Genomic DNA, 23,919 nt, shown 5'->3' with positions numbered 1-23,919 from the left:
CGGGCAATGGCTCAGCAGCAAGATCATCGATATCTTTTTCCAGGCAACAGAATAAACTATGCAGACAGTGGAAATACCGTTACGGGATTGGCTTAGCGATTTTAGCACCAACCTGGGCATGCTTGGCACGCTGTATATGATGGGCTTTTGAGTGTACAGTAGGTTAGTCTAATTCCCGTCTCCCAGCCAAGCGCAGCACATGCGAGATTCGCAAGTCGGTTCAGCGACTTCCTTAACGGAACGAGCAATGGGCCTACCGCCATTCTACATGCTAACCCCCATGATGCATAGAACACAAGTCGGGCACAGTAATTATGGGGCACAATTTAGTTCATGGGCCTGTGTCTCATCGGATGACCAGATTGGGGGTTTCATTGAACGCAAGAATACGGATCCTGCATTCAGGCAGCTAGATTATTTGGCCTGTAACAACACGAAAGGATTGCCAAGTGGCACCTTGAAATCTCGTGATCCTGATCCCTGGAAAGAAGTGCAGTTGCTCTGGAATGCAATGAAGAGTCTCCATCGTGGAGCTGTGCTGTCCGGACAGATGCGAGTTATAAGACCGACGATTGCTTTGCTTCATTTCAAGTTGTCCAAGAGGTATCGTTTTGGTCGAGCCAAGGGTCGCTACGCGCCGCAGTGCCAATGATACTGCCTAAGACATCACATACATCATGATGAGCGCGATTTAGCTGGAGAAAAACAAGCAATGTTCTTAATCAACCTGTACAAACCCGGCATTGCACCAATACTGTAATTGGGCGTGTGGCTTTGTGTATTGGACACTAATATGGCCCAAAGTTCTCTTCGTTGTGGTCGACTTAAAATTTTGGACCCGCCTGGTAAGAGTCAGGAGTAACTGCCGTCTCTAGGACACCATTTCTTCAAAATAAGCTTATTGAATATAGCTTCCGAATTGAGACAAGCTCTACTAAAACCTGCATTAGCGACTGGTCGGGAAATCAAATGGAGCATTCATGTCTGAATGGGACAGGTTAAACTGCATCAGTAGAACCCAATCTTTTACATCCACGTCGCCCAAGTATAGGCGGCTCAATTACAACCTAGCATCAATATTGAATGGGTCATGCAATGGAAGCTTGAGTGAGATATGCAATTTAAAACGTACCGTACACTATCGTACAGTATCGGGCAAGCCTGTCGCCCATGAACCGGGCGACGCAGACTGGGATACGGTCAATTTGATGCTATTGGATAATGGTGAAAACCTGGTGCAGGATCAGCACGATGTTGATTCATATTCAGGTGCCGTACTCACAACATCTCCATTCATGTCTATACGCCGGATGGGTTTGCAGAAGCAGTATCGTACAAAAGACAATTCAACACCGAGCGTGGCGCCTGAGCCTCAAAATCTGTCTTCAGGCTTCTTCCAACCAGCCGTCCGACTCACTTGTCCAATGCCGGAGAGCACATAGTCTACACCAACTTTCACAATGCTTTGACGCTTGTTCTTGACATCTGAGCCATGAGATGGCTGTTCCGTTCCTATTGTTGGAAGTACGTTGTCGCTGGCGGACAGGCTGACAAAGAGCGCGAAGGGGATCAGCCATACGCACAAACCGAAATATGATGCAATCTCGGCGAAAGAAGGGATGTCTGGTTGATCGTAAATGTTGCTAATACGGGAGTAGGATCGTGACTGCGCTGCGGAAAAGTAACGGAACCAGAAGTAGTGGTTGACAAGGACAAGCACTAAGGAAAGCATGATCAGCGCCTCCATTCCGGGTCAGCTGCATTGTATGATGGGTTGTACGTACCACAGGAAGCAACGAACAATGGATCAGTCAAGCGTACGAAGGGGAAGCGTCGCATATTGCCCAGGTAGATGACATGTGAGACTATGCTCATCATGGTCAAGGTGACGGGGAAGCCATCAACGAGCCATAGTATAGCCTGCAAGACAATAATAGCGTAGATGAGCTGTGTGAGGAATCGCTTCGCAAACACGGTATGCTCTTCGACGAGCTCGGAAAGATAGTAGAGGCCAGAGGCTGCACACAAGGTGATGGGATCCCGTCAGCGCTGCGCCTCTAAGAACCAATCCCTAGAGAAACTAAACACCACACAGAAGTAACATACCTATGGCTAATGTCAAGAAGCAGAAGCCTACGATAGAGCCAAGGTAGCCGACTAGGGGTAGAATCCACATGTTGACGATTGATGCAATCAAGGCATTCTAGTGAGCATAGGATGTGTGGTGACCAAGGTTGTTAATTAAAGTGATTGATCTACGACTGGCTGCTCGTCGCGGGTGTTACGGTTGCGGGCTGCGTGTCCACAGCAGCACGGCAGAGCACAGCAACATGCCTGACCCGACTTCGCGGCGACGATGAGGACACCGCGCACATACGTCAATCGTCGGCCTTCAACTGGAGCATGCGCTCTGCCAGGTGCCACCACAAGGGCATGCCAGATCTGCCACCTCCGCCAGGTACGGATCCGTTCAACGAAATGTTAACTATGTAAAGGAGGGGGGGGGGGGGGGACGGCAATCGGAGTTTAGATTAGCCTACTCCGGACCGACTTGATCCTTGGATAAGAAACAGCGAAAAAGCCCCACCAAAATTTTGGAGGGGTCAATCAGCATTCGGGGGCCGACAGCTTCGATTTTGCGACTTGACCGATTGAAAGCGGTGAAACTGCTGCAACTCCTACGCGACAGGACAGTACAGGACGGACAAATTACACACTGCGTCTTCAGCCCTTACATACATACAACGGTCGCCCAACATGTCGAGACCCGAGGACACGCTGACTGCCGACGTGCACTACGACGATACCGAAGCTCGAAAGTACACGACCTCCTCGAGAATCCAGAACATTCAGGCCTCCATGACACACCGTGCGCTGGAACTGCTGGACTTGCCTGGTCCGTCCTTCATCCTTGACATCGGCTGCGGAAGCGGTCTCTCTGGCGAGATTCTATCTTCGCTATCACCCGAAGAAGGCGGTCCCCACATGTGGATTGGCATGGACATTTCCGCCTCTATGCTGGATATCGCATTGCAGAGAGACGTGGAAGGCGACCTGATGCTCGCCGACATTGGACAGGGTGTGCCGTTCCGCGCAGGTGCTTTTGATGCGGCCATCAGTATCAGTGCCATCCAGTGGCTGTGCAACGCCGAGAACAGCGAAAGCTCACCGCAGCAGAGACTGTCGAGGTTTTTCAACGGCTTGTACGCTAGCCTGAAGAGAGGAGGAAGGGCCGTCTGTCAATTCTACCCGAAGAACAACGAACAGAAGAAGATGATCACCGGTGCCGCCGTCAAGGCTGGTTTCGGTGCTGGTCTACTCGAGGACGACCCGGAAACCAAGAACGTCAAGAACTATTTGGTGCTCACAGTCGGCCAAGCTGTGGTCAACGGGCAGGCCGGCGATATTACAGGAGTCGTCAAAGATATGGAGGGCGTTGATGTCATGGATTACAGGCACAAGGGTGTCAGCGGGAAGGGCGATATCAAGAAGGGCAGCAAGGCCTGGATCGTCAAGAAGAAGGAGCAAATGGAGCGGAAAGGCAAGGTCGTCAAGGCCACATCGAAATACACTGGACGAAAGAGAAGAATTGCCTTCTAAGCATGAGACGCGAGGGTTTGTCACTGCATTTTGGCGGCGGAGTTTGGAGTTTCCGGAAGGGTTCGGGTGCTACATTTGCACATTTCACTTGAGCGGCGTCTTCATGCCAAAATAGATTTTTGTTCCCTGCGTGTGAGCTTTTGACGTTGGATCCAGCTCTCGCATCTCAGGCCATTGGCCCGGGTCTGACATCTGTTACCGTAGCGCTTTAGACAAGCTTTGCAATGCACTACACCCTGCAGTAATGAATGTGGCTCAAGGATGCGACATTATCAGTCTCTTTCACCAACGTCAACCGTTTGCATATAGTTGCTTATAGCCCTTTCTATTGCGGCCCCTGAACCACGTTGGACGTCTTTAGAAGTATGCTGGTCAAAGAGTGTTCATTTGCCACTGGGTGTGACACTGATACATTTGTTCTAGTAATACGAACAGCCATAAGGTTGCGTATTCAAAAAGTTTGTCACAAGCTCTTCCGGTAACTTAGCTGAGAAAAATGGCCTTGGATGAACCAGACCAAAGACTGTGCGCATTCTAGTCCCATAGGTTCAGCCTATAGACACAGTGGTAAGCAACCAAACCAGCGATAATTAAGCTTCATTAGGCCATAATCGATTGTATTATCAAATCGATACTCCATGAGTAAGGAACAGAAGCACGGAGTAGCGTAATTCGGAAGAAATGCTGCGACTTACTTTAATTCCACGGCTCGATGTTATAAGATGATGGCTATTTTCACAACGCTGAACACAAGACCTTGGCTGATGGTACTTGACGCTCTTGGAATAGAAGATCCGCATCCTAAATTAGAAGTATTGTCAACCGCTGGACGACGAGGATCTAGTAGTATGAGGACTGGACATAGGAAATTATCTCTCAGGCATTGAAGACGTTTTGGGGCCAGTAGGACTCTTATCCATGGCCCTGTCCTTCTAAACTGAGGTCAGATCAATTTTGCCCCACATGGTACTGCAGTACTCCGTAACAGCAAGTTTTCACCTTGGTTCCAAGGGTTTTGAACCCCATTAGCCTCCCAAAGTTCAACAACAAATCGTGGTCCGCTGAGCAACAGCAGATTCATCCGAACACCAACCAAGTCGCTTTAGCTCACTTGGGAGAGCGCCAGACTGAAGCTCCAACTTCAGTTACGAAATCTGGAGGCACTGTGTTCGATCCACAGAAGCGACATATTGTCCTGTTTTTGACGTTTTGACATTGCCGGCTTCTTTTTTCTCTTCTTCATGTTGTTTGGAGGCAGTCGCCTGTTCCTAATCGTCGATAATGTATTATTTGATTCTTTGACCAAATAGCGGTGGGTCGCATGTTTTTTTAATGCACACATGTGGAAGATAGTGTTGCTTGGCGGCTTATATAAGCAGTGCCTACATACATACCGCATTATAACAAGAAAACTCACATGAGACCCAAAAAAAAAATTGGAATGCTCGTTCTGTAAGGCTCAATCCCATCCATTTAAAACTGACGAGATAGTATGGCACGTATCACGTTTGTTTAATGGTTATTCCCGAGACCATCTGGAACTTGTCATGATATTTGGATGTCACACTCCCCATGCAAGGCATCGATATTTCGTTGCCAGACGTGATTGAATTGCGCCAAATATCGTAATCAGATTCGGGGTAACGCTTGGCCTATATCTATCACTGTCCACTGTCTGAGGCCTAGCTCTTCTCTTTGAAGCGAATATCACAAACGGCTGCCGGTGTTACGGTCCCTGTCATACTCCTCAAGACATGAAATATAATATGATGTCACTAAATTGTCATTCGGAAATAGCAGCAGTACCAAGCCATTCATTCGTGTGTTCCCCTCCCCCCTCTTTTTTTTTCTTTTTCTTTTTTTCCTAATGTTTTAATTTTCTTATTTCTTTACTTCGGCACATCCAATAGTTATCAAATTATTTGTCAGGGCAAGATCAGGTACCGCTAATTTCACAGTAGTTTGAATCATCATCAGTACATACTTGCTCCGACTGTATAATAAAGAAGAAATGACCTGCCCAACATGGGCACAATGGGCACTATAAAGTGTTAGAAACACTCACACCAGCGGAAATAACATGCAAGGTATCTTTGTGTGAATCTTCAAATATTCATTCGCGATTTGACAGCATGCTCATCTACACATCAACAATGGCAATTGAATGACATTAACGAGCCGCACCACATCACGATAAGAGATTCATCTACGTCAAGTTGTAATCTCAAAGTGTAACCTCTGATGATTGTTTCACCACATTAGTGCTTTGAATACACAATCTAAATCAGGTGAGACTTATATCACTATTGTAACACATCGAATGTCACTTGCGTGGAATGATAAAGAATTGAGCAAAAATGTTAGTCCATGATCACAAGCAGCACGAGCTACCAATCTAACCCGCCATTCTGCGTCTAAATGGTCAATTCAACATTACATCATAGCCTATAGGCTTCTTACTTCTTCTAGTTCGCGATTGTCGGTGAGTCATGCTCCTGATGGGAGTATTGATATTCACCTATTTTACCCGGAGCTTTCACCACAACAAGCATGGTGTCCCAAGTCACAGTACATGGTTCTCATCAGTGGGCCAGAACACACATCAGTTGCCATTCTCTGCTTGTATTGCATGTTGCTTGGTACCCCACCTGCAAGTCCTTCATACGAAAAGCTGACAACTCTGTTTACTTCAGAAATCGACACTAGCCAATGACTCCTTAGGAACGTATCGCCATTTCCCCGAGAGGCAAGCCAATGCACACCGGACATGCCATTAGTCGGCGCAAGCGGATCGAGCAAACCCTTTTCCCCTGACAATGGGCAACCTCTGGTGCAGGGGTTGTCAATCGCCCATGCTATCCGATACATAGCCATCTTCCGTGGGCTGGGAGATGTTCTGTACTTCCATAATGGCAAAGAGCTCATGCTACGAATTCCTACATTTCGATCTAAAGGAAATAATGGTTACCCCGGGCTGGCTTCGTCTGGAGTGGGAAGCAACACGAGGATAGCATGCTTTGGGTGGGTACATTGGTCAAAGTTTCGATGCCACGCCTTAACGACTTGCACCCGATATGTAAAGGACTGGCTTCAAGCATCACAAACAACGAGCATTTGATGTCCTGTCAAGAGAGTCAAAGCTGTGGCCGAGGAACGAACCAAAATCTGCCTTGTGACCAACATGTCTCCTATTTTAGAGGAATAGACAACCTTTGGCACTGCCCCATCCAGAACGAACTTTCGACTGTTCTGCGGAGAAGCCTGTCATGACAGACGGTCACCTTCCAGACAGTTTAGATGACACGGCGATGGCTCACCACATGCCCGATGTCTCTGGCTATGCCAGACATGGGTCCAGGGATGAAGTGCTGGCTATATGGCAGAAGGCGGACTGGTCTTGATGAGTGCGGCAATACACCGCCTTTCACCTCTGGTGTTACATGTCATCCAGAATAACCCCCTCGCAGCTGATACTGAAAGTGCAGACTGTATACTGGTATAGAGTGCAGACTAGAATGCCGGTAGGTACGTAGCTGCCCTCAACAGGAGCTTTCGCATGCCGTCTCCTCTGCCGGCCTCCTTTTGAACCAACTTCTGGTCATTCTTTTGTCGATGGTCGTCATAATCCGGATGCGGTTCATCTGGAATGGACAGGGTCAATTGTATGCATTTGCTATCAAATCAAATCAGCTGCCCATAGACTGGAAAGGCGTACAGTAAAGGCGGCAGTGGTTGATCGCGTAAGCTGTAGCCTTTCATCACATCTCATGTACATGTGCATGTGCATGTGCACGTCGCAGCCGCAGGCCACTTAGCTTAGCGTCATAGAGAGCTACAGTACCGTCAAGACCAGGTAAGGTTAGGCAGGTAGGCTCGTAGGTCGAGTACCCCTGAAATTGACTTGTGGGGAAATGCGATGACCAGGCTCAATCAAGATGCTCAAGCTAGGTTAATAACTAGTCTAACTCAAAAAAAGACTGTCACTGTGTTACCCAACGAGTTTCCCGGTGGGTCATGGCTGTCGTATTCACATTGGATACATTTGCGTTCACGGTTACGTTTACATTGACCTACAGTACAACACCTCCAGCTTAAGGTGTCACGTCGCCATTTCGACCTCGCACAAGCCAATCTGTGGCATTCGAGCTGAGCTGCATTAGCTTGTAGCTCGCGCAAATACAACAAGCGTCGGCTCGAGCATCTGTGACGATGCTGTCCACGCTGGGATTACTGCTGGGCACATGCACGCTGTTCGCCAACCTGGCGACCGCAGCTACGTCGCATCCAGAGAGCGCCCTGCCGTCCTACCACTACGGTGCTCCCATTACTGTGGAATGCATGAGCCGGAGCATGTATGTACTCGCCGCCCCTCCTCTTGCTTGCCTTTGTGCGGACCAGCCCCCGGAGCTAACCGTGGAGAAATCGCCTACAGAGACACGGGCGAGCACATCCAGAACGAAAAGGACGAAATCCAATGGATACCCTTCCCAGTCTGCAGCGAGACTTCGAAGCCACTCGAGTTCCATTACGGCCTCGAGACGGAGCAGAACTGCACCATTGCCATGATCGACGACCCCTTCTTCCACCTGCTCGAGTTCTACATCCACAGTGATGCGCCTCTGGCCTGCAGGTTGCCCGCGAGACCAGCGCCGCACATCGAGGCCGTCGGCGAGGAGCCCTACAAGCAAGAATACATACCATTGGTTTTCGCCCTCGCAGGCACACTGCAGCTGAGCCATCTACACATCAGCACACACCTCAACGTCCTGCTGCACAGTACCCCAAAGCACCATATCCACCCCCACGACAGTGGCGTGCTGGATTCTGGAGCTGCCTACAGCACGAGTCCCTTGAGCCACATGGAGGGAAGCCAGACCAAGAGGCTTGTCATTGGCGACCCCCTGCCCTTGAGCTTCAGTGTGCGCTGGTTCCCCACCCCTGCGCTGCCCAAGACCGAGGGCAAGGTCGAATGGGCCGGTATGGGTGGGCACATCTACGCCAGTACCGTGTTTTACGGTCTGGTCTCCTTCATTGCAGGCGCTTTGGCGAGCACCATGTACTTCTTTGGTGTTATCATGCCGAGAAAGCTGAAAGGAAGAGGTCTTGGGGGTGCGACGCCGCTCGGATACGGCGTAAACGGGAAGGGCGTTGGCAATGGATGGGGCATTGCCAAACGCATTGATTAATGTCGGTACATATCTTGTAATGACTCCAGTCCGGGCTAGGCTTCGATACTTCTTGTACATTGTTTACGATGGGAGACACTCATGTTTAATACGATTTAATGGGTCATGCGGCACAACCCGGAGTTGATGTTTATTCTAGGATCTCGGGGAAAAGATACCCAATTTGAACGTGCGGCACATCATCGCGGATATCGTTGCCGAGAATTTTTAATGCCCTCAAAGTAGGGAAATCAACTCTTTAACAATATCATATCAAAGGGGCCTTAGTTGCCAAAACATCTCAATCTCAAAAACGACTAATGCTCAAAAGAAAGCCCTCAGCACAATCCCGCACGTCATTTCAAACTCGTGTATATGCGGGCTAGACGACTCAAAACTGATCAAGACCATCAAGGCCCTCATAATCTTGATTGCTTGCGCGTTGGGTTCAGACCCGTATGGCAGCTTCGGCTATCTGGTTATAATATTTTACATGAATGACATGGTCGGATCTTGGCCGGATCACAAGATACATGTTAAAATCGCCAAGAAAACTTAAATATAGACATATGTAGTGCCACATGAGGGAGATCAACGGTAAAGAGGACGTAGTTTTCCCGCGCCTCCCTCAGAGAGCAAGAGAGTTTACTGCACCTTCTTCCTCCCATCAATGCCATCAAATCTTTTGGAAATCCGCACGTACATGTCAACGCTCAGAATAGCAGCTGTTCGTCACAAATCAGCTTTTGTGTGAAGCAACCACGCAAAGACGGTGTTAAGAGGTGAGACATACCAAGTGCGAGATAGGCGCCGTAGAGGCCGCCTAGAAGCGTCGTCTTCTCGCTCAGGCTGACCAGCTTCTCGTCCCACTGCCACGCCTCCCACATGCATGTCGCGGTCGTCAGGACCGTCTCGACGCCGTAGACAAGAAGCAGGAGCTCGGCCTTCCCGTCCAGCCCGGGAGCGCTGGGCCAAAGCTTGCGCACCGCCCACACCGAGACGGGCAGGTGGATGACCAGCTCCAGGAGGGCGAAGAGCGGGAAGAAGGAGGGGACGGTTGCTGGTGGAGGGGCGAAGAATTGGTCCTTGTACGCCTGTTTGGGCCCGGTCAGTCAGCCATGCATGCCTCCGGCGGCCTTGTGTGGCTCTACGGATCGTGCAACGGAGTTCTAACCTCAAAGTAGTAAGCACGTATGTCGCCTAAGAAGGACAGAGGCGCGCTGGAGGTGGCCCATAGCGAGCGCGGATAAAAAGGCACGAGGTCGACGACTAAGTATGCGATGGTGAGCTTTAAGAGGTGGTCAAAATGCGTCGGCTCAGGAAATTAGAGCTTACGGAACAGGATGGGGATGTGTAAGGCAAAGTACACCAGGTACGCCTTTTCAAGCAAAGATCGCTGGGAAGTCATTTTCACAATACTGATACTTGGTCGTAGTGGACACCAAATATGGACGAATGTCCTATTGTTGCGCTGCGATTTGATGTCTCAAAACGACCAAGGCAGGACGTGCTCAGTGGAAGGTAAATTTGGGAATGTTGCTTGGTAGTGTGAAACACCTCTACACACTGTGCTTACGAACAGTGTTTCCAGTCGGCACACATGCCCGAATACTCAATGACTTTTTTCTTTTCCTTTCAGTGACATTCCCCTTACACAAATGAACCAGCGGTTAAGTATCAAACTGCTGCTGCATTTAACAATCTACTATATTCACAACCATCATTGATGCCTCTAGTGTTGTAGCTCTGCAGTCTGCACTGAAAAAGCTCTGCTCGTTCCCAAATCGAGAGCTCACAAACATGACCATCATTTTCTCCTTGCTTTGGCTGCTGCTACGCCGATAATAAACTCCACTGATCCGATTAAGATCGCAACCCGCTCGACCCAAATCGTTGCTCTCAAAGTCGACATTGCGAGGCTTCGAATTCTACTATGTTGCAGTACCCAATTAACAGGTGTACCTGGCATAATGTGCTGCGATCATTAGGGGGCTATCAAGTTGGGAGCTGGGCTGGGCAGCGATGAATCGTTTGTTCAAGTTCTGAAAGCGCTGTATTAGTTATCTTCTCACTCTATAGACGTAGAAATTCACAAAGGCACATTATCTTCCATGTGTGATCAACATCTTGTTAAGTATTGTACTACGCGATCCTCTATGAACCATTCATCAACTTAGTGGCCTTTAGTAACATTATTTCTTACATCGGTAGAAATGGTTGTAGTTTCCATGGACATTTTGTACGTGCCAACCCACGACGACGCCAAATGCCAGGGAAACTAGACGGTGACTATTAGCAAGCTTAGACATATAAACGGCGACCGACGACTCATGACGAAAGACTAGCGACCTAGCAGATACGGGACCCTTTTTCACCCGAGTAACTGTATGACCGTAGGCACTGGTCTGGCAATTTATAAATATATTCAAGATCTGATCAGCCAAGTCGTGTACCGGCGAATTGCTAGGACCGATACCAATAACATCCTACAACTTGCCTGAATGACGCTAGTAGATGGAGGATTTGTAAGTGCAGATATGTGCAGAAGGAACGCAAAAAACTAATCGTTTCAGCAGGTTAGAGTTCCGAAAAGCCGGATAACTTGACTTTCACGGAAACGCGCCATGGTCTTTCGATCGAAACTAACTATGACTTCTAGGCCTTCTCCATGGCCATTTTTTTTCGGTAGTCGTGGAAGTATGATGGGATATCTTTTGCCTCGCATCTTCGGTAGCCTCACGGCATCGCACATACCTATCGTCTCGCCCCAGTCCAGCTCGTAGACGCCCTCATCGGCCCACGAGACGAGTGAGATACCACCATGGCGGGGGCCCAGCTTGACGGACGTGATATCTGACTTTGAGCTGACGAAACCCAATGCGTCCTCGATTCGTGGTTGATCCACAACTATTAGCGATGCACGGATGGCAGATGAAACACGCGCCAGGGTCGATATGAATTCGCTGTCTAACGGCACATCCTCCGCGGGCTTCTTCTCTGAAAGGAAACAAAGATCCCTTTGTGCCACACAGGCTTTCGTCATAGCAAATGCCGCCCCGAGATAGTGTTTCGGCAGCGGTTCGTTGAGTCGCGGGCGAAAATTTACTGGAATCCCTGCCGTACATGTTATAGCAGCATCGGGTGCAGTTTCAGGATCGCCTGTCTGCTCTGCCCAAACGGTGGCACTCCAGAGCAGCGCTGCAATTATGTCGCCTTTCGAGACCCATCGAACGCCGTTGTCCAAACATGCCAGATGCTCAGTAACGGCAACCTTCAGTCGTTGCAAAGTTTGCCGAGGGAAGTAGAATATAGCAGTCTCGTAAGCCACGTCTCTTGGGGGTGTCCCCGTTGCTTTGCTTCGGGCACTGCGTTCGATAATATGAACAAGCTCTGGATTGGAGTCGAATGTTTTGCCTGCCCATGAAGCTGAAATCTCAAGTAGTGGACCTCGATCGCACCAAGAACGGTTGAACCCCAAATCAGTCGCGGGACTTGGCCAACAATGCGAAGACCAAAGTTTGAGCAACGCTCCAAGGCCCGTTATGTCCGTAGTACTGTGATGAATTGCAACATATAGTATTGCACCACCTTTGACCAACGACAATTTCGCTCGAAAAACTGGCACAGGGTTCAAGAATGGTGCCGTCGTATCTGGAGGTTGGATACTGGCATTGGTCAATGCAGTAGGCGGAAAATTGTTTGCTCTGAGGGTGGCATAGTCCAGCACATGAGATGAATCATAAAGCGTCATTAGCTCGTCTAATGTTTGGTAAGGCTCGGTCAGCCGAACTGAACCACGCGGATGTTCCTGGCCAACCACTCCGGACAGCAAATATGGGACATCCACAGTGAGTCTGCGAAGGCTACTTTTGAGTAGTTCGAAAACTTTATGATCGCCTCTTGGAAAGCAAAGGATTTGATTGATAAAGGTTCGCGGCATAAGCCAGTCCACCGAGGATAGCATCGTTTCCTGAGCCATAACTAGTACTCAAGCTCGTTTATGTGCTTCCAGATCAGTTTGCAAGTGACACCCAGCATGGTTCGACATATTGGTCCTTGTACACTCAGAGATAAGGATCTTGTTAAGTGTGTCGCGAATTAGTAAGCAATCCGTCACGATGAACGACCACTTCCGACGTCAGATCTCATTAAAGACATAACCGCGTTCACATATAAACATTATTTATTGAGTTTTGGATCAGTGTTACAGTTCGGTTTCTCGAAACGAGATGCGTTGGTCGCCGCCATGCCAGTCCAAGGGCTCCTACTTGCTAAGTACAAACATGAATGTACGTCATAACGCCGGTTTGATGCAATATTTACCTTTCAGCGCCCTTATCTCAACTGAGACGACAGGATGATTGAGTGCATAGAATAATGTGCTGGGCTGTCGCCGGGCCTGTCTTGACAATATACGCCTGAACCATTTGTGCAATCGATGTTGCCCTGGTGTATCAAATTCAAGCTCCGGATGGAGAGCCAGGGGTGGTTGACCCGCGAAATCGTCCTACCAATCTGCAGCCCAGCCATTCTCAGCCAGGAATTCTTCACAAGCTTGCTTCAGTGCCAAATTCGGCCGCAAGTCACTCGCTGACAGAGACTCGCGGGTCAGGGGATCTGTGGCCGATCTCCGGAGGTGCTCCAGTATCGAAGCACGTTCGTAGCTCTTACCCGTCTTGGTCTATCGTAGAAGTCAGCGTGGGGAACATACTTATGAGGAAGTGTGAGTGCTGCGCACAGTAACAGGATCAACGAAGATATTAAAACTGATCTCATCGATCATCCAATCCGGGACCTCCCTCTTTCGATCTACTGGATTTCGCGCGCTTTCAAACTTTCTTCGCAACCTTTCCACATCGGTTTCCCAGTCCCGCATAATGTCCTGCCTGTCACTTTCACCATCGCAATTCTGTAGCATTTCGTCTCGCTTCTGCTCGAGTAGGTCAAGTATCTGATTCTCGAAACCTTGATCTTCGCGCTTACGCCTTTTCTCTTGATGTTCCCACTTCTCTTTCTTACATCGCAGGACGAGCGCAGTGACCTGGGGTAAGGACTTGTCGTTCTGGCTGACACACAGGGAATGGGCTCGCAGTGCAGTGGGTAGGGCGTCCTCGTAGTTGCGCGTCTCAACCTGAGCCTGTGCCAGATAGTAGTTCGCTTTCATGGAGTCAGGGTTGAGTTTGAGGCAAGCTTGACAATCGGTGATGGCCGAGTCCCAGAGCTGTAGCTTCAGCCGTGCAAGAGCGCGGTTCGTATATAAGGCTGGGTTCGAATCGTCTGCAATTATGCTGTTTTGGCACGGTAAGCGTTAGCAATCGGTGAAAACGCCCCCGGCCCCGGAATGGGACCACCTCCTGGCAACACTTCGTGATGTACGCCGGAGATTTTCTTGTCTTGAGAAACATACGCTTTCGAGTAAAGGCCATCCGCACCCGTGTAGTCCCCGAGCTGAAACAATTTGTTGCCCTCATTCTTTAGGGAGGTTGCCCGGCTGGAGTCTTTGTCTCGCTGCATGACGATGGCTTAGGGAGCACACGAATACGGTCCTTGAGATGTTGAAGTGATATAGGATAGGCAAGCGCGGTTCGTCTGGCAGGTCAATGCGATAGGTAGATACGATATTTAGAAGACACTGTTCCAAGCAAGTATGCAATTCAGGATTCGATGAATGACGACAACGTGTGGGCGTATGTGAAATCAACCGGTGCACAGAAAGGCTACAATGAAAGAAAGAATCCACAGGGTATCAGTCAACATGAACTGTACCGAGACCAAGTTCCACTGGGGATGCGCAACAAAGAAGACCCAAGAGTCAATTGCGATGGTCGCATGTTTACGATTCTTGGATTCAGCTTCGCCCTCACCCTCGCCCTCGCCCATGTCAACTGGCGCGACATACGGGTATTACGGTATTGTTGGGGTCTCGCATCGGCGCACACATGCATGCATTTGTCAAAGGAAACTTCGAGAATACAGGGTCCAGACTAGGCTGGATAGCGGAAGTTTAGAGTGCTGCCACTTTTTGTGTCTCACTGGGAACCGGCCCATTCCCGGTGGATGACTGGTAAATAACTGCCGCAAGACAATTGCGGGGTTCAACAATAGAGTGCCCATGCTCAATTGCCAGTGCACTGCATACCTAATGTTAGGTTGGGTTAGGTTAGGTAAGTAAAGTAGAAATGCACACTGCAGGATGACTGGGTGGTTGCAGACTCTGAAAGCACTATTGACTAGATTATATATGTTGCACGGTAAAGTGCAAATCATGTCTTGCATTTCCCTTCTCAGTATTACATCATACAAGTAAACGTTTTCCCAGCACATTGGCTGCTCGAGGAGGTCGTGGCCGTTTGGTGCATGATCCGCAACAGAAGCATATAGAGAAGGAATACTACCGACCAACTGACCGTAAATGTTTTGATCAAGCCCGAGCCTTATGCCTAAAAATAGCAATTTATGTTCCTGCTGGGCTAATATTTGACATTGACATTGTCAAACATGGGGTGAAACCCATCATCGAGGAATGTGCAACTCAACAGCGGGCTTGATTATATTCTGGCACCTCTCGTGGATCTCATTCATGATTCCCAAAAAACCTCTGGGAGGTAGGTAGCCTTGGACCCTAGGCTGAGTTACTTACGCTTGCCCGCTTGTTCCTTTTGCTTTGTAGCAAATTGATCACGGCTTGATCAACTATGGCCCCGGACCGATGTCTACCAAATGCCGGACGGTTGTGAGCGATGCGCCGCACTGCGTTTTGCATTGATCACCACACCTTAGTCTTTGGGTCTTCAAGCGCGTTGATCGTTACCTTTCGGAGTATCGACGTCCCACGCATCACACATAGTACGCGTATTATGGCTCGATTTCACAGACTACCGGTGATCGCACTGTCTGACCCTCTGTCGTACTCTACTGTATGTAAGCCTTGTCCGAGGCTGGATACCCATCTATTGCAATGTACCTACTGTAGCGTATTGGCCTGCAAGGTTCTAAACCCACAAAAGGGTGAAACTTCCCCTTCAGCTCCAAGGCTTGCGGCACCAAGACCCAGTTTGGAGGCTGGCTGGGAAGGTCCAAGGGTCTATAGCAGCCCACTCATTGGAGTGCAATTTAATGAGGACAAGCTCTCGATCATGAACACTACTTACATGACAAGCACATGCTCATGCTCATGCACATAACGGCGCCGGAGAAGCCCCTCACTGCGTCGGCGTACGGTTCGCAGCATCTACACTGATCGCGCCAATGAGAATCTTGGCATCTGGACAGGGGTTCGAATAAATTGGAGCTAGTGACAGACGCCACGGGCGCGCGAGTCACATTATCACACTCGGCGATGAGGCTTAGCCGCACAACGACACCTCACTCAATCTCCAATCTCACAGTCCGGCGCAAAACTCCACGCTGACTTATCCGGTCTCGTTTCAATTCAAACACAACTTTTTGCTCTGGTGCTCATGTCTTACTACCGGCGGTGGGCCGAATAGGCTGAACTCGTCGAGGCTATGGCTGCTTCAGAGTACAAAACTATCAAGGTGGAACAGCAGGCTTCAGTCGTCCCTGTGTGGCCATCAATTGAGAAAGATGACGACGTCAAATCGCCCCAGTCAGACCTTGGGGGCCCCAAGGGTGAGTCTCCCAGGAGCGCACTCACCGAAAGTGTCAGTCCTACAAGAAGTGACGACACAGAACCCATTACCGGCTTGCCGCACGCCGTGACGTTGACGGCGCCGGCCAAGTTTCGTGGCCAGCACCCGCCCGGACTCTGGGAAACCCTCAAGCAGGAGATCAGGCATCTGTACATTGATGAAGAATTACCCCTCAAGGAAGTCCGAGAGATGATGATGAAAAAGGGCTTTGTCGCAACGTGAGTGAACCAAATGCGATTGACTTGACGTCGCATCACGCACTGACCAACGTACCAGCGAAAAGATGTACAAGGACAAATTTGCAAAATGGGGTTTCAATAAGAATAACCGCAAGAAAGACGTGGCAAAAATTGTCAGTCATCAAAAACAGCGTAAAGTAGCTGGCAAATCGACTGTTTATTACCGCAATGGTAAGGTCGTCAATATTGAATCATACATCAAAAGAGCGAAGCTATCGCCGGAAGACCTCATAGAGGCCGCCGAGGAAGAGACACTACCAAGCTATGTCAGGTCTCGGACGCCACCGCCAGATTCAAACCCCAAACCGGAATACTTTCAGCCGATGGGGTACTACAATGTGCGGGACCTATTATTTAAATGCTTCCGACATTTGGGCGCCAGAGCCGACACGGTCCTTGACCAAGATACCGCAGTATCAGCCTTCGCGGACTATCCAAGGACGGATTTCTACCGCACGGTTCGAAACCTAAGAGATGCGGCCTGGCTGTTCGAGGAGAACCGAACACGGGAAGGCGGCGTGCTCATGCGTCGAGCCTTTGACCACCTCCATGTACTGGTTGAAGATCCAAGCCCATGGGCTCTCTGCGATTTGCTTATGTATCAAATGGCTGTGACCCAGTACGGGCACCAGACCCTCATCTGGCAGTTCTTGTCTGAGTACTCGTCCACCGGAAAGGGGCCCTTGGATTGGCTGCGCAGCGTCTTTCAAGCACTACATGACTTTTTCCAGAGCTACCCACTCGAGACATGCCTGGACTTTCTTGCCGAACAGGTTGGGGTCATTTATCCGTTGATGATGGTTAAAGATACGCCGAGGAACGCAAAGTCATTCCTCCAAGGTGTAGTTAACAGCAAGTCGCGCCATCACTATCATATACAGCCAGTACGCCGCTTTACCCAGGCTATTGAGTCTCAGTCGTTCCCTAGATTGAAGGGTACACTAGAAGATGACGATCCTCTCTTTCGGTTCCATGAACTATTTACCATTGGTCTAGAGACGGGATGGAGAAATCAGCGCTGCCTAGAATTAGCGACAGAACTTTACAAATCCGAAACGGATCTCAACTCTCGACGCCTCTCCTTGAGAGCCCTTGCGTATTATCATATGGGTAATTGCAGGCCGGAGTCAACAGCAGCGGCAGCAAACAACCCGCGGTATGGATACGCAAAACAGTACATGCAACAGGCCCTGGATCTTGCGCCCCATGTCACATTTGGTGGATTAAGTGGTGGTGCTCTCAGAGAAATATGGGAAGATTCGAAACTACTCGAGCAGTGGCACTTGGAAGATGGGGATACAGTTGCGGCCGATGCGCTGGTCCAAAGTAGGTCGGATACACTCACACAATTTGTGGACTCTCTAGAAATCTCGCCATCGCCAATGGCTTCCCCAGTACCTTCACCGGTATTGCCGCGAAGGTAGGAATCTTCAGAGAAGGCTGTGGGAAGCGCACAGCCTTGCATTGCCAAGGAGTTTGTAGGTGTATGGATGTGGATATGGTCAGGTACTATTGGTGTTTCTTTGGTTTGGCATATTACGGAATGAACGATCAGGTGATAACCAAGTATTTCCTAGATACGCAATTATAGTATATCTGAATTGTTACTTCTTTTTTTTTTTTTTTTTTTTTTTTTTTATACATAAAACCTACTCTAGATTTTATGGCCGTTTCCCCGACGTGGTAGTCGACCATGCATAGACCCGTGGACAAGAGAGTTGTGAAAATGACAAGTAGTGCCTAACTTGTGAAAGCTGTAAAACGTGTTTCTCCCGCCTTGTCATACCAGAAGAAGAAGAAAACAGCACTGTCCTCTGAGCAAAGCCCACTCAATAAGCATTGGCGGTAATGGCACGATGGTAAACTGTACATATAAGAGTTGCACGCAGTCACATAACTCGAATATCTACTGGTCTGGCAGAAAGGTGGCCACCCTTATTATACCACCGACTTTGCATTCATGATAATTACTAAAGTCCTGGGCTTTTCGCAGTATTTTGTGTTATGTTGGTACAGGCCACTGGCAAATGATTGCAAATGATTGTGAGCCTGTGTCCACTACTTGGACGGTACCAATGCAGGAACAGAACATTGCAGTGCAGTGCAGTGCCATAAACAAGCATATAGCAAGGTATGACTCGAGGGCGTTCAGCCATCCCGATTGGTTCCCAACTGACTGGTTCAGCCACGGGGGCGGCGAAGCCGCATGCCGCACAAGCAAGCGACGGACTTCCTAATGTGCTAATAACCTTAAAAGTTTTCCTTGTTATGCTATATTGAATATCGCATTTATAAATATTCACACTCGATATGTTTTGTCTTTTGATATTCAGTGGGGGGGGCAAGGCGGGAAGGTATTTGACTCGGTTGCTATATAGCCAGGGTTGGTTCAAGGGAACGTCGCATTACTGAGACCTTGGCTGGCATCAATTCCGCGATCCGGCCGCCATACCTAGTCATCTTTTGGACAGGGCATTCTTTTCCCAAATCAAAAGCACTATTGTGGAAATACCAAGTCATTGGAAACGAAACAAGGTTCAACGGCTTGTCATTAAGAGGGGTATCGCTGCCGAGTTGTCTCTCTCTGGAACGACGCGCTCTGGCACCCGCATTCCCGAGAGGCAGCCGTCACGGTTTACGTTGACGTTTGAGATATGGTGCTAGAGGGCCCCATCATCAACCTTAGCATTGATCATGCTACTTACCGTCCTGCATCATTCCGCGGACTTGCACAGCCATCCGCCATGAAGTCGGCGCCATGGCGCCGCTAAGCCGATAGCACGACTGGGCAAACTGGGCTCTAGCTCTAATTATTCGTAATGCCTAGCGCAGAGGTGCGACCTAATTCGTCTCTATTGTACTAGAGAAGGGGAGGACCCTTTGGTACCAGAAAAAGACGGGTGGACGGAAAGAATGGCGCATTTATCATTTTACGATCAATGAAAACATTTCAGGTTCGTATGACCAGAGCTCCCCCTGGAGGGGTCTGTCTCGATTCCGTCATTAACGCTCCCGTGTTGATTTACCAGGATGAGAATGGCCTGGGGGAGATCCGCCCATCATCTTTGCTGTTACCGTACTTTCGCATCGATGTTCTTTCGCTTAACACACCCGTTTGAGAAAGCTGGCTGGCCTGAGAAATTCAAGAGTGCCAGAAATGGCTGTGCTTGGCAAATTGGGTCGTGATGCCCCAGCAAGAAAGGGGATTCCAAGACTCCATCGCATCATGCAGGATGTGAGTGGGGCGTGCTCGAGCTCTCTAGTGGAGTGTCACTAAGAGATTAGTGGGCATATCTTAGTAGCATTAGGTGAGGAAACTCTTAAAGCAGCGAAGAATGGAGCATCGAGCCCACACCTAACCACGCCTTCGCACACCCAGCACGCCCACGCCGTCATGTATTCTAGAATGTTTCGCCATTTGATTCCTGATTGCCTTGTAAGAGTCTCGTTGCGTGGATCCTCTCTCGTTTTCCATATTAGTAGCCGATGTCCCTCTTCATCCGAATGTAGATCTGCGTGACACTAGAAGGATTCACACACGCCTTCAGCAACTCACCTTACTACAATTCAACACACTCATTTGGTCCTCCCACAGTTGAACCTCTACCACTACTATTACTACTACTACTACTACTACTACTACTACTACTACTACCACTGAAACTACCACAAACACTAATTCAACATCTCTTCTGTTTCTATTTTTATCGTCTTTGTACAAATATCCAGCGCATCACTTTAATATAGTCGACTACAGATCTATATACACAAAATGAAGATCAATACTCTTGCACTCTCAGTACTATACGCATGCCTTGCATCGGCATTGCCAGTCTCGCCCATTTCTGTTGCACACAATGAGTTGAGCGTTGTCGTCGAAAGAACAAAGTCCAGCAACAAGGCCTGGGATTACGGCCATGTGGATGCACGCGCCAGCATCGAGGGTGACGGCGACGAGAGCTGGGACTACGGCAAGCGCGCAAGCATTGAAGATGACGGCGACAAGAGCTGGGATTATGGCAAACGTGCTAGCATCGAGGGCGATGGTGACGAAAGCTGGGACTACGGCAAGCGCAGCGACGACGAGGAAGTCAGCACGAAACAATCCTGGGACTATGGAAAGCGTGGTGATGATGAAGAGGTCAACACGAAACAGTCTTGGGATTACGGCAAGAACAAGGCTTAAGCAAAGCAACCAGGCGGCTGCGGATACAACGCTCAAGGCCAATTGCGTCATAACCGACGACGACGACGACGACGACGACGACGACTACACCTTGTCATTTCATAATGTACCACATTTGTGTGGCGTCAGAACTCAAAATTTCAAAACTCCAAAACTAGGATGTATCTTGGTTCTGGGCTGTGCCGCATCATCATCATCATCATCATCATTTTTAATATACCCCTTGCAAGCACCGAAGTAAAGCAACGAGTTGGGCCCAATGCTGGCGACCAACCATGGTATTTGCCACCATGACTAGTACGCTTGATGCTTGTCGAGCGTGTTAGAGTTGAATTACCAAACATTAGATTCGGTGGAAAGCAATTATACTGTACATATTGTACGTTGGGAAGAGGAGCATCATTGGACGGGGAGGCTAGCGACATGTTTGGGGCGTTCTGGATTCTGCTTATCTAGTCATCTGCTGCGCTTCTTAGGTCCCAGCGGGATTCTAGTTGTTTATAGTTGAAGACAGAAAACGGCATTTATTTGCGCACAGATTTTCATAACTCGGGCCGCTCCGGCGGCGCAGCGCATTGCAGTTTATACTTGGGTTTCACACTTAGATGGATTTTTGGGTGGTGAAAAGTACGTTTAGGCCCTGGGCAGCCAGTGTGACGTGCTGTCAACGTCCTCCCGACAGCTCCGTACCAAGCTTGACATTCCACATGTGCAGCCTTTTCATAACATAAATCATGAGAAGGCAAAGCTATTGCAGCTAATGATTCAACATGCGCTAGACATTTTAAACATCAACTATTTGATCAACCAACAATTAGTCTACGGCCAGAAGCGCTTGCAGAAAACACATCTCAGCAAATTGATGAATTGAAATTGTGGGGCAACGCCCGGCACTCAAACGGGATATTGAGTGCATGAGGGGGCATGGGCACGCTGGACGCACATGTGTGGCGTTGCTGAAGACAGCGCTTCTCACTGTACCATGTATTTCTTGGGGGCGGACTTTTCAGGGGACGCGTTTGCGTGCAACTAACTTAAATGCCGGGCTAACGAACGTGCCCAACCTGAACGCTCAATCGCGTTCCTTTTCGCTAAAAGCAGCAGGGGATTTGGGAAAGATCTGAGTTTGCTCATTGGCTGGGAGCCACGAGACCATTCGTCAAGTCCACCACCGCCCCCTCCTTCTCATGAGCCCCTAATACCAGATAGTCTTGACCTTAATCCCCAAGATGCAAAGAGTAAGAGCTAGAGAGGGGCGCACCGACTGGGCGGATACTTTGAGCGCGCGATGACGGGATGTCGGTTCTCAGCATTTGCGCACTGCGCATTGCACCACGTGTTGATAATCACGCGGCAAGGCACAGGGTAAAGTAAAGTTCGAGTTGGCACCGCTAGCTCAGTATCGGCTATACGGGTCTTTTGCCTCACATGAAGCCCCTCTCCCCAAAAGGTTCCGGAATCAAAAATCTCGAGAGAAAAGCAAGGGTCCGCATTTCCCAAAGGAACTTCTTTTTTTAAAATGAAGGAGGAATATGCGGCGGAACCCCAAATTGAGCTTGCATACGTCAAACTCCACACATCATGCAAGCGAATCCCCGATCCTGGTTGACATGAACCACAGAGTCGGGTTGCCCATTCATTATCGATTGCATCCTCACGGCTCTCAGAACACACTGCAGAAGGCAAGATCAGCACGTTTGTTATTACTAGTGGTTGATCGGTGATATGGCGGGACGGATCATATCCTGAACAAACTAATTCTCAAGGCGGGCCAGATAACCCCAACCCATGAAAGCCACCGAGGGGGAACGGATGGGGAGTTCGACGATCTTGCGGGAGCGAATTCACTCATCGCTGAGTTTTAAGAAAAGTCTCGACTGTACTATGGCGCCCCCCAAAGCGCGAAGCGAGCTCCTTGATTAACGGCTGACCTGTGATCCGTGAGTGTTGGCCCGCGGGATCCAAGCCAAGCAAGCCCTCTTTTCAGCTCGTGTTGCGCTTACGACGGCCAGAGCGGCCTTAGGCTCTCAACTCTGGAGTCGCCCAGGCCCCAAGTCAACATCGTTTGGTCTTGACACTTTCCCACTCATTTCCTGGAGCCTGAAACGCCCGCGATCAATAAAAAGGGCCTGGGAACTCCTTCAACCAGGCGCTCGCCAGTAATGCCAAGTATATCGGCCGGCGTCTGGGCTAGAATCCTTCCTGGGTTGGATATATCATAAGCCAGCCAAGGTCGTGTTGAGCAGATACTGTGGTACTCGTGACTCACGATAATGTGATACCTGCTGCCATGGAAGCACGATGGAGTATCATAAACGAATCATACCGTCATGGCGGAAGTAAGGCCGATGAGAAATATTCCGACACAAGGGTTGGACCCAATGTTCATGGCAGTGAGTTTCCAGAAATCCGGATGGCATGCAAATCTGCAGCGGAGACAGTCGGTTCTCGGTTGCCGAAAATCCAATTAGCAACTCTCATTACCCAGTCACAACAAAGGCTACAAGGTCATGGGTGGCTGATGGAAAGTGGTGCTTCTAGTTTTGCCGAGCACATGGCCCACGCGAGCCTCGCTCTGTGCCTGGTATTTCGCTGATATGGTGGCTTGTTGGACGGCCTCACAGTAGCTAAGTATCTGCCGCACGGCTAAGACCAGCTCTGTTAGCACTATTGAAATTGAACTCACTAAGTTGTCACTATAGGCTCGAATATTTATTGATCTGGCCGTGATAGCTCATCTTAGTCCGTATCATATGACATACTGGCTTTCCACTTAAAGCACCTACAACATGCGGTAGCTTCTTAGGTTATCCCATGTCATATCAGTGGAAGTCCAGTAGCTGTTAACTGAAACCTCCGTATGTGCCACTTGTATCGTGTTACTTGATTAGTTTGTGGTTGGGGGGTGGGACTTGTGGGACTTTGTACATGATCATGTGTGGTGTTGACTCTCTACCTCATTTTTCCCCCACCTCTTATGTGCCTCGAACTATTAGAAAGGCCTTCTATGTACCCATCAGACATTTATTAGCCTGCCTGTCCATCGACATCTATAAGTACATGCCGCCAAATGCTAT

General features: G+C 49.2%; 8 protein-coding genes and 1 non-coding gene across 9 annotated transcripts; 5 read left to right on the top strand and 4 right to left on the bottom strand.

Annotated features, from left to right (window-relative positions):
- Nucleotides 1–1,126: 1,126 nt before the first annotated feature.
- BKA67DRAFT_53507 (transmembrane adaptor Erv26) lies at nt 1,127–2,266 on the bottom strand. The gene is made up of 3 exons (XM_046099960.1): nt 2,107–2,266; nt 1,785–2,018; nt 1,127–1,719 (listed from the first exon to the last, which is right to left on the bottom strand). Exons 1-3 carry the CDS (start codon nt 2,174–2,176, stop codon nt 1,373–1,375), a joined length of 651 nt encoding a protein of 216 aa, XP_045964623.1. The 5' UTR covers nt 2,177–2,266; the 3' UTR covers nt 1,127–1,372.
- A 491-nt stretch (nt 2,267–2,757) lies between these two features.
- Nucleotides 2,758–3,600, top strand: BKA67DRAFT_589917 (S-adenosyl-L-methionine-dependent methyltransferase; the record flags this gene model as incomplete). The annotated part of the gene is made up of 1 exon (XM_046104524.1): nt 2,758–3,600. One exon carries the CDS (start codon nt 2,758–2,760, stop codon nt 3,598–3,600), a length of 843 nt encoding a protein of 280 aa, XP_045964622.1.
- A 1,096-nt stretch (nt 3,601–4,696) lies between these two features.
- Nucleotides 4,697–4,788, top strand: BKA67DRAFT_t31. Its single transcript has one exon. It is a non-coding gene; the product is annotated as a tRNA-Phe (tRNA).
- Nucleotides 4,789–7,578: 2,790 nt separating this feature from the next.
- Nucleotides 7,579–9,132, top strand: BKA67DRAFT_53468 (uncharacterized protein). The gene is made up of 2 exons (XM_046099902.1): nt 7,579–7,952; nt 8,033–9,132. Exons 1-2 carry the CDS (start codon nt 7,810–7,812, stop codon nt 8,784–8,786), a joined length of 897 nt encoding a protein of 298 aa, XP_045964621.1. The 5' UTR covers nt 7,579–7,809; the 3' UTR covers nt 8,787–9,132.
- On the bottom strand, nt 9,099–10,263 carry BKA67DRAFT_53464 (transmembrane protein 6/97). Its single transcript, XM_046099890.1, has 4 exons — nt 10,101–10,263; nt 9,940–10,034; nt 9,559–9,859; nt 9,099–9,490 (listed from the first exon to the last, which is right to left on the bottom strand). Exons 1-4 carry the CDS (start codon nt 10,171–10,173, stop codon nt 9,411–9,413), a joined length of 549 nt encoding a protein of 182 aa, XP_045964620.1. The 5' UTR covers nt 10,174–10,263; the 3' UTR covers nt 9,099–9,410.
- A 603-nt stretch (nt 10,264–10,866) lies between these two features.
- BKA67DRAFT_548195 (uncharacterized protein) lies at nt 10,867–12,919 on the bottom strand. The gene has a single exon (XM_046101502.1). It carries the CDS (start codon nt 12,742–12,744, stop codon nt 11,335–11,337), a length of 1,410 nt encoding a protein of 469 aa, XP_045964619.1. The 5' UTR covers nt 12,745–12,919; the 3' UTR covers nt 10,867–11,334.
- Nucleotides 12,920–12,930: 11 nt separating this feature from the next.
- Nucleotides 12,931–14,755, bottom strand: BKA67DRAFT_548192 (u-box domain protein). The gene is made up of 3 exons (XM_046101501.1): nt 14,173–14,755; nt 13,504–14,053; nt 12,931–13,446 (listed from the first exon to the last, which is right to left on the bottom strand). Exons 1-3 carry the CDS (start codon nt 14,277–14,279, stop codon nt 13,273–13,275), a joined length of 831 nt encoding a protein of 276 aa, XP_045964618.1. The 5' UTR covers nt 14,280–14,755; the 3' UTR covers nt 12,931–13,272.
- A 1,310-nt stretch (nt 14,756–16,065) lies between these two features.
- On the top strand, nt 16,066–18,278 carry BKA67DRAFT_548189 (uncharacterized protein). The gene is made up of 2 exons (XM_046101500.1): nt 16,066–16,635; nt 16,694–18,278. The coding sequence occupies exons 1-2, from the start codon at nt 16,274–16,276 to the stop codon at nt 18,078–18,080; spliced, it is 1,749 nt and encodes a 582-aa protein (XP_045964617.1). The 5' UTR covers nt 16,066–16,273; the 3' UTR covers nt 18,081–18,278.
- A 2,150-nt stretch (nt 18,279–20,428) lies between these two features.
- BKA67DRAFT_653662 (uncharacterized protein) lies at nt 20,429–20,842 on the top strand (the record flags this gene model as incomplete). The annotated part of the gene is made up of 1 exon (XM_046106412.1): nt 20,429–20,842. The coding sequence occupies one exon, from the start codon at nt 20,429–20,431 to the stop codon at nt 20,840–20,842; it is 414 nt and encodes a 137-aa protein (XP_045964616.1).
- Between the last annotated feature and the right edge of the window lie 3,077 nt (nt 20,843–23,919).

The sequence above is a fragment of the Truncatella angustata genome (genome assembly GCF_020726525.1).
Source record: "Truncatella angustata strain MPI-SDFR-AT-0073 chromosome Unknown BKA67scaffold_1, whole genome shotgun sequence".
Lineage (NCBI taxonomy): Eukaryota > Fungi > Ascomycota > Sordariomycetes > Amphisphaeriales > Sporocadaceae > Truncatella > Truncatella angustata.
This window is presented reverse-complemented; position numbering and strand designations above follow the sequence as displayed.

Coding starts and splice junctions, on each gene's coding strand:
- BKA67DRAFT_53507 (XM_046099960.1), bottom strand. CDS start 2,176: ATGTGGATTCTACCCCTAGTCGGCTACCTTGGCTCTATCGTAGGCTTC. Junction 2,019..2,106: donor CTTCTTGACATTAGCCATAG/GTATGTTACTTC, acceptor CCTTGTGTGCAG/CCTCTGGCCTCTACTATCTT. Junction 1,720..1,784: donor ATTGTTCGTTGCTTCCTGTG/GTACGTACAACC, acceptor TGCTTTCCTTAG/TGCTTGTCCTTGTCAACCAC.
- BKA67DRAFT_53464 (XM_046099890.1), bottom strand. CDS start 10,173: ATGACTTCCCAGCGATCTTTGCTTGAAAAGGCGTACCTGGTGTACTTT. Junction 10,035..10,100: donor ACACATCCCCATCCTGTTCC/GTAAGCTCTAAT, acceptor TCGCATACTTAG/TCGTCGACCTCGTGCCTTTT. Junction 9,860..9,939: donor TACGTGCTTACTACTTTGAG/GTTAGAACTCCG, acceptor GGGCCCAAACAG/GCGTACAAGGACCAATTCTT.
- BKA67DRAFT_548195 (XM_046101502.1), bottom strand. CDS start 12,744: ATGGCTCAGGAAACGATGCTATCCTCGGTGGACTGGCTTATGCCGCGA.
- BKA67DRAFT_548189 (XM_046101500.1), top strand. CDS start 16,274: ATGGCTGCTTCAGAGTACAAAACTATCAAGGTGGAACAGCAGGCTTCA. Junction 16,636..16,693: donor AAAAAGGGCTTTGTCGCAAC/GTGAGTGAACCA, acceptor CCAACGTACCAG/CGAAAAGATGTACAAGGACA.
- BKA67DRAFT_548192 (XM_046101501.1), bottom strand. CDS start 14,279: ATGCAGCGAGACAAAGACTCCAGCCGGGCAACCTCCCTAAAGAATGAG. Junction 14,054..14,172: donor GATGGCCTTTACTCGAAAGC/GTATGTTTCTCA, acceptor GTGCCAAAACAG/CATAATTGCAGACGATTCGA. Junction 13,447..13,503: donor TCTTCGTTGATCCTGTTACT/GTGCGCAGCACT, acceptor CTTCTACGATAG/ACCAAGACGGGTAAGAGCTA.
- BKA67DRAFT_53468 (XM_046099902.1), top strand. CDS start 7,810: ATGCTGTCCACGCTGGGATTACTGCTGGGCACATGCACGCTGTTCGCC. Junction 7,953..8,032: donor GAATGCATGAGCCGGAGCAT/GTATGTACTCGC, acceptor AATCGCCTACAG/AGACACGGGCGAGCACATCC.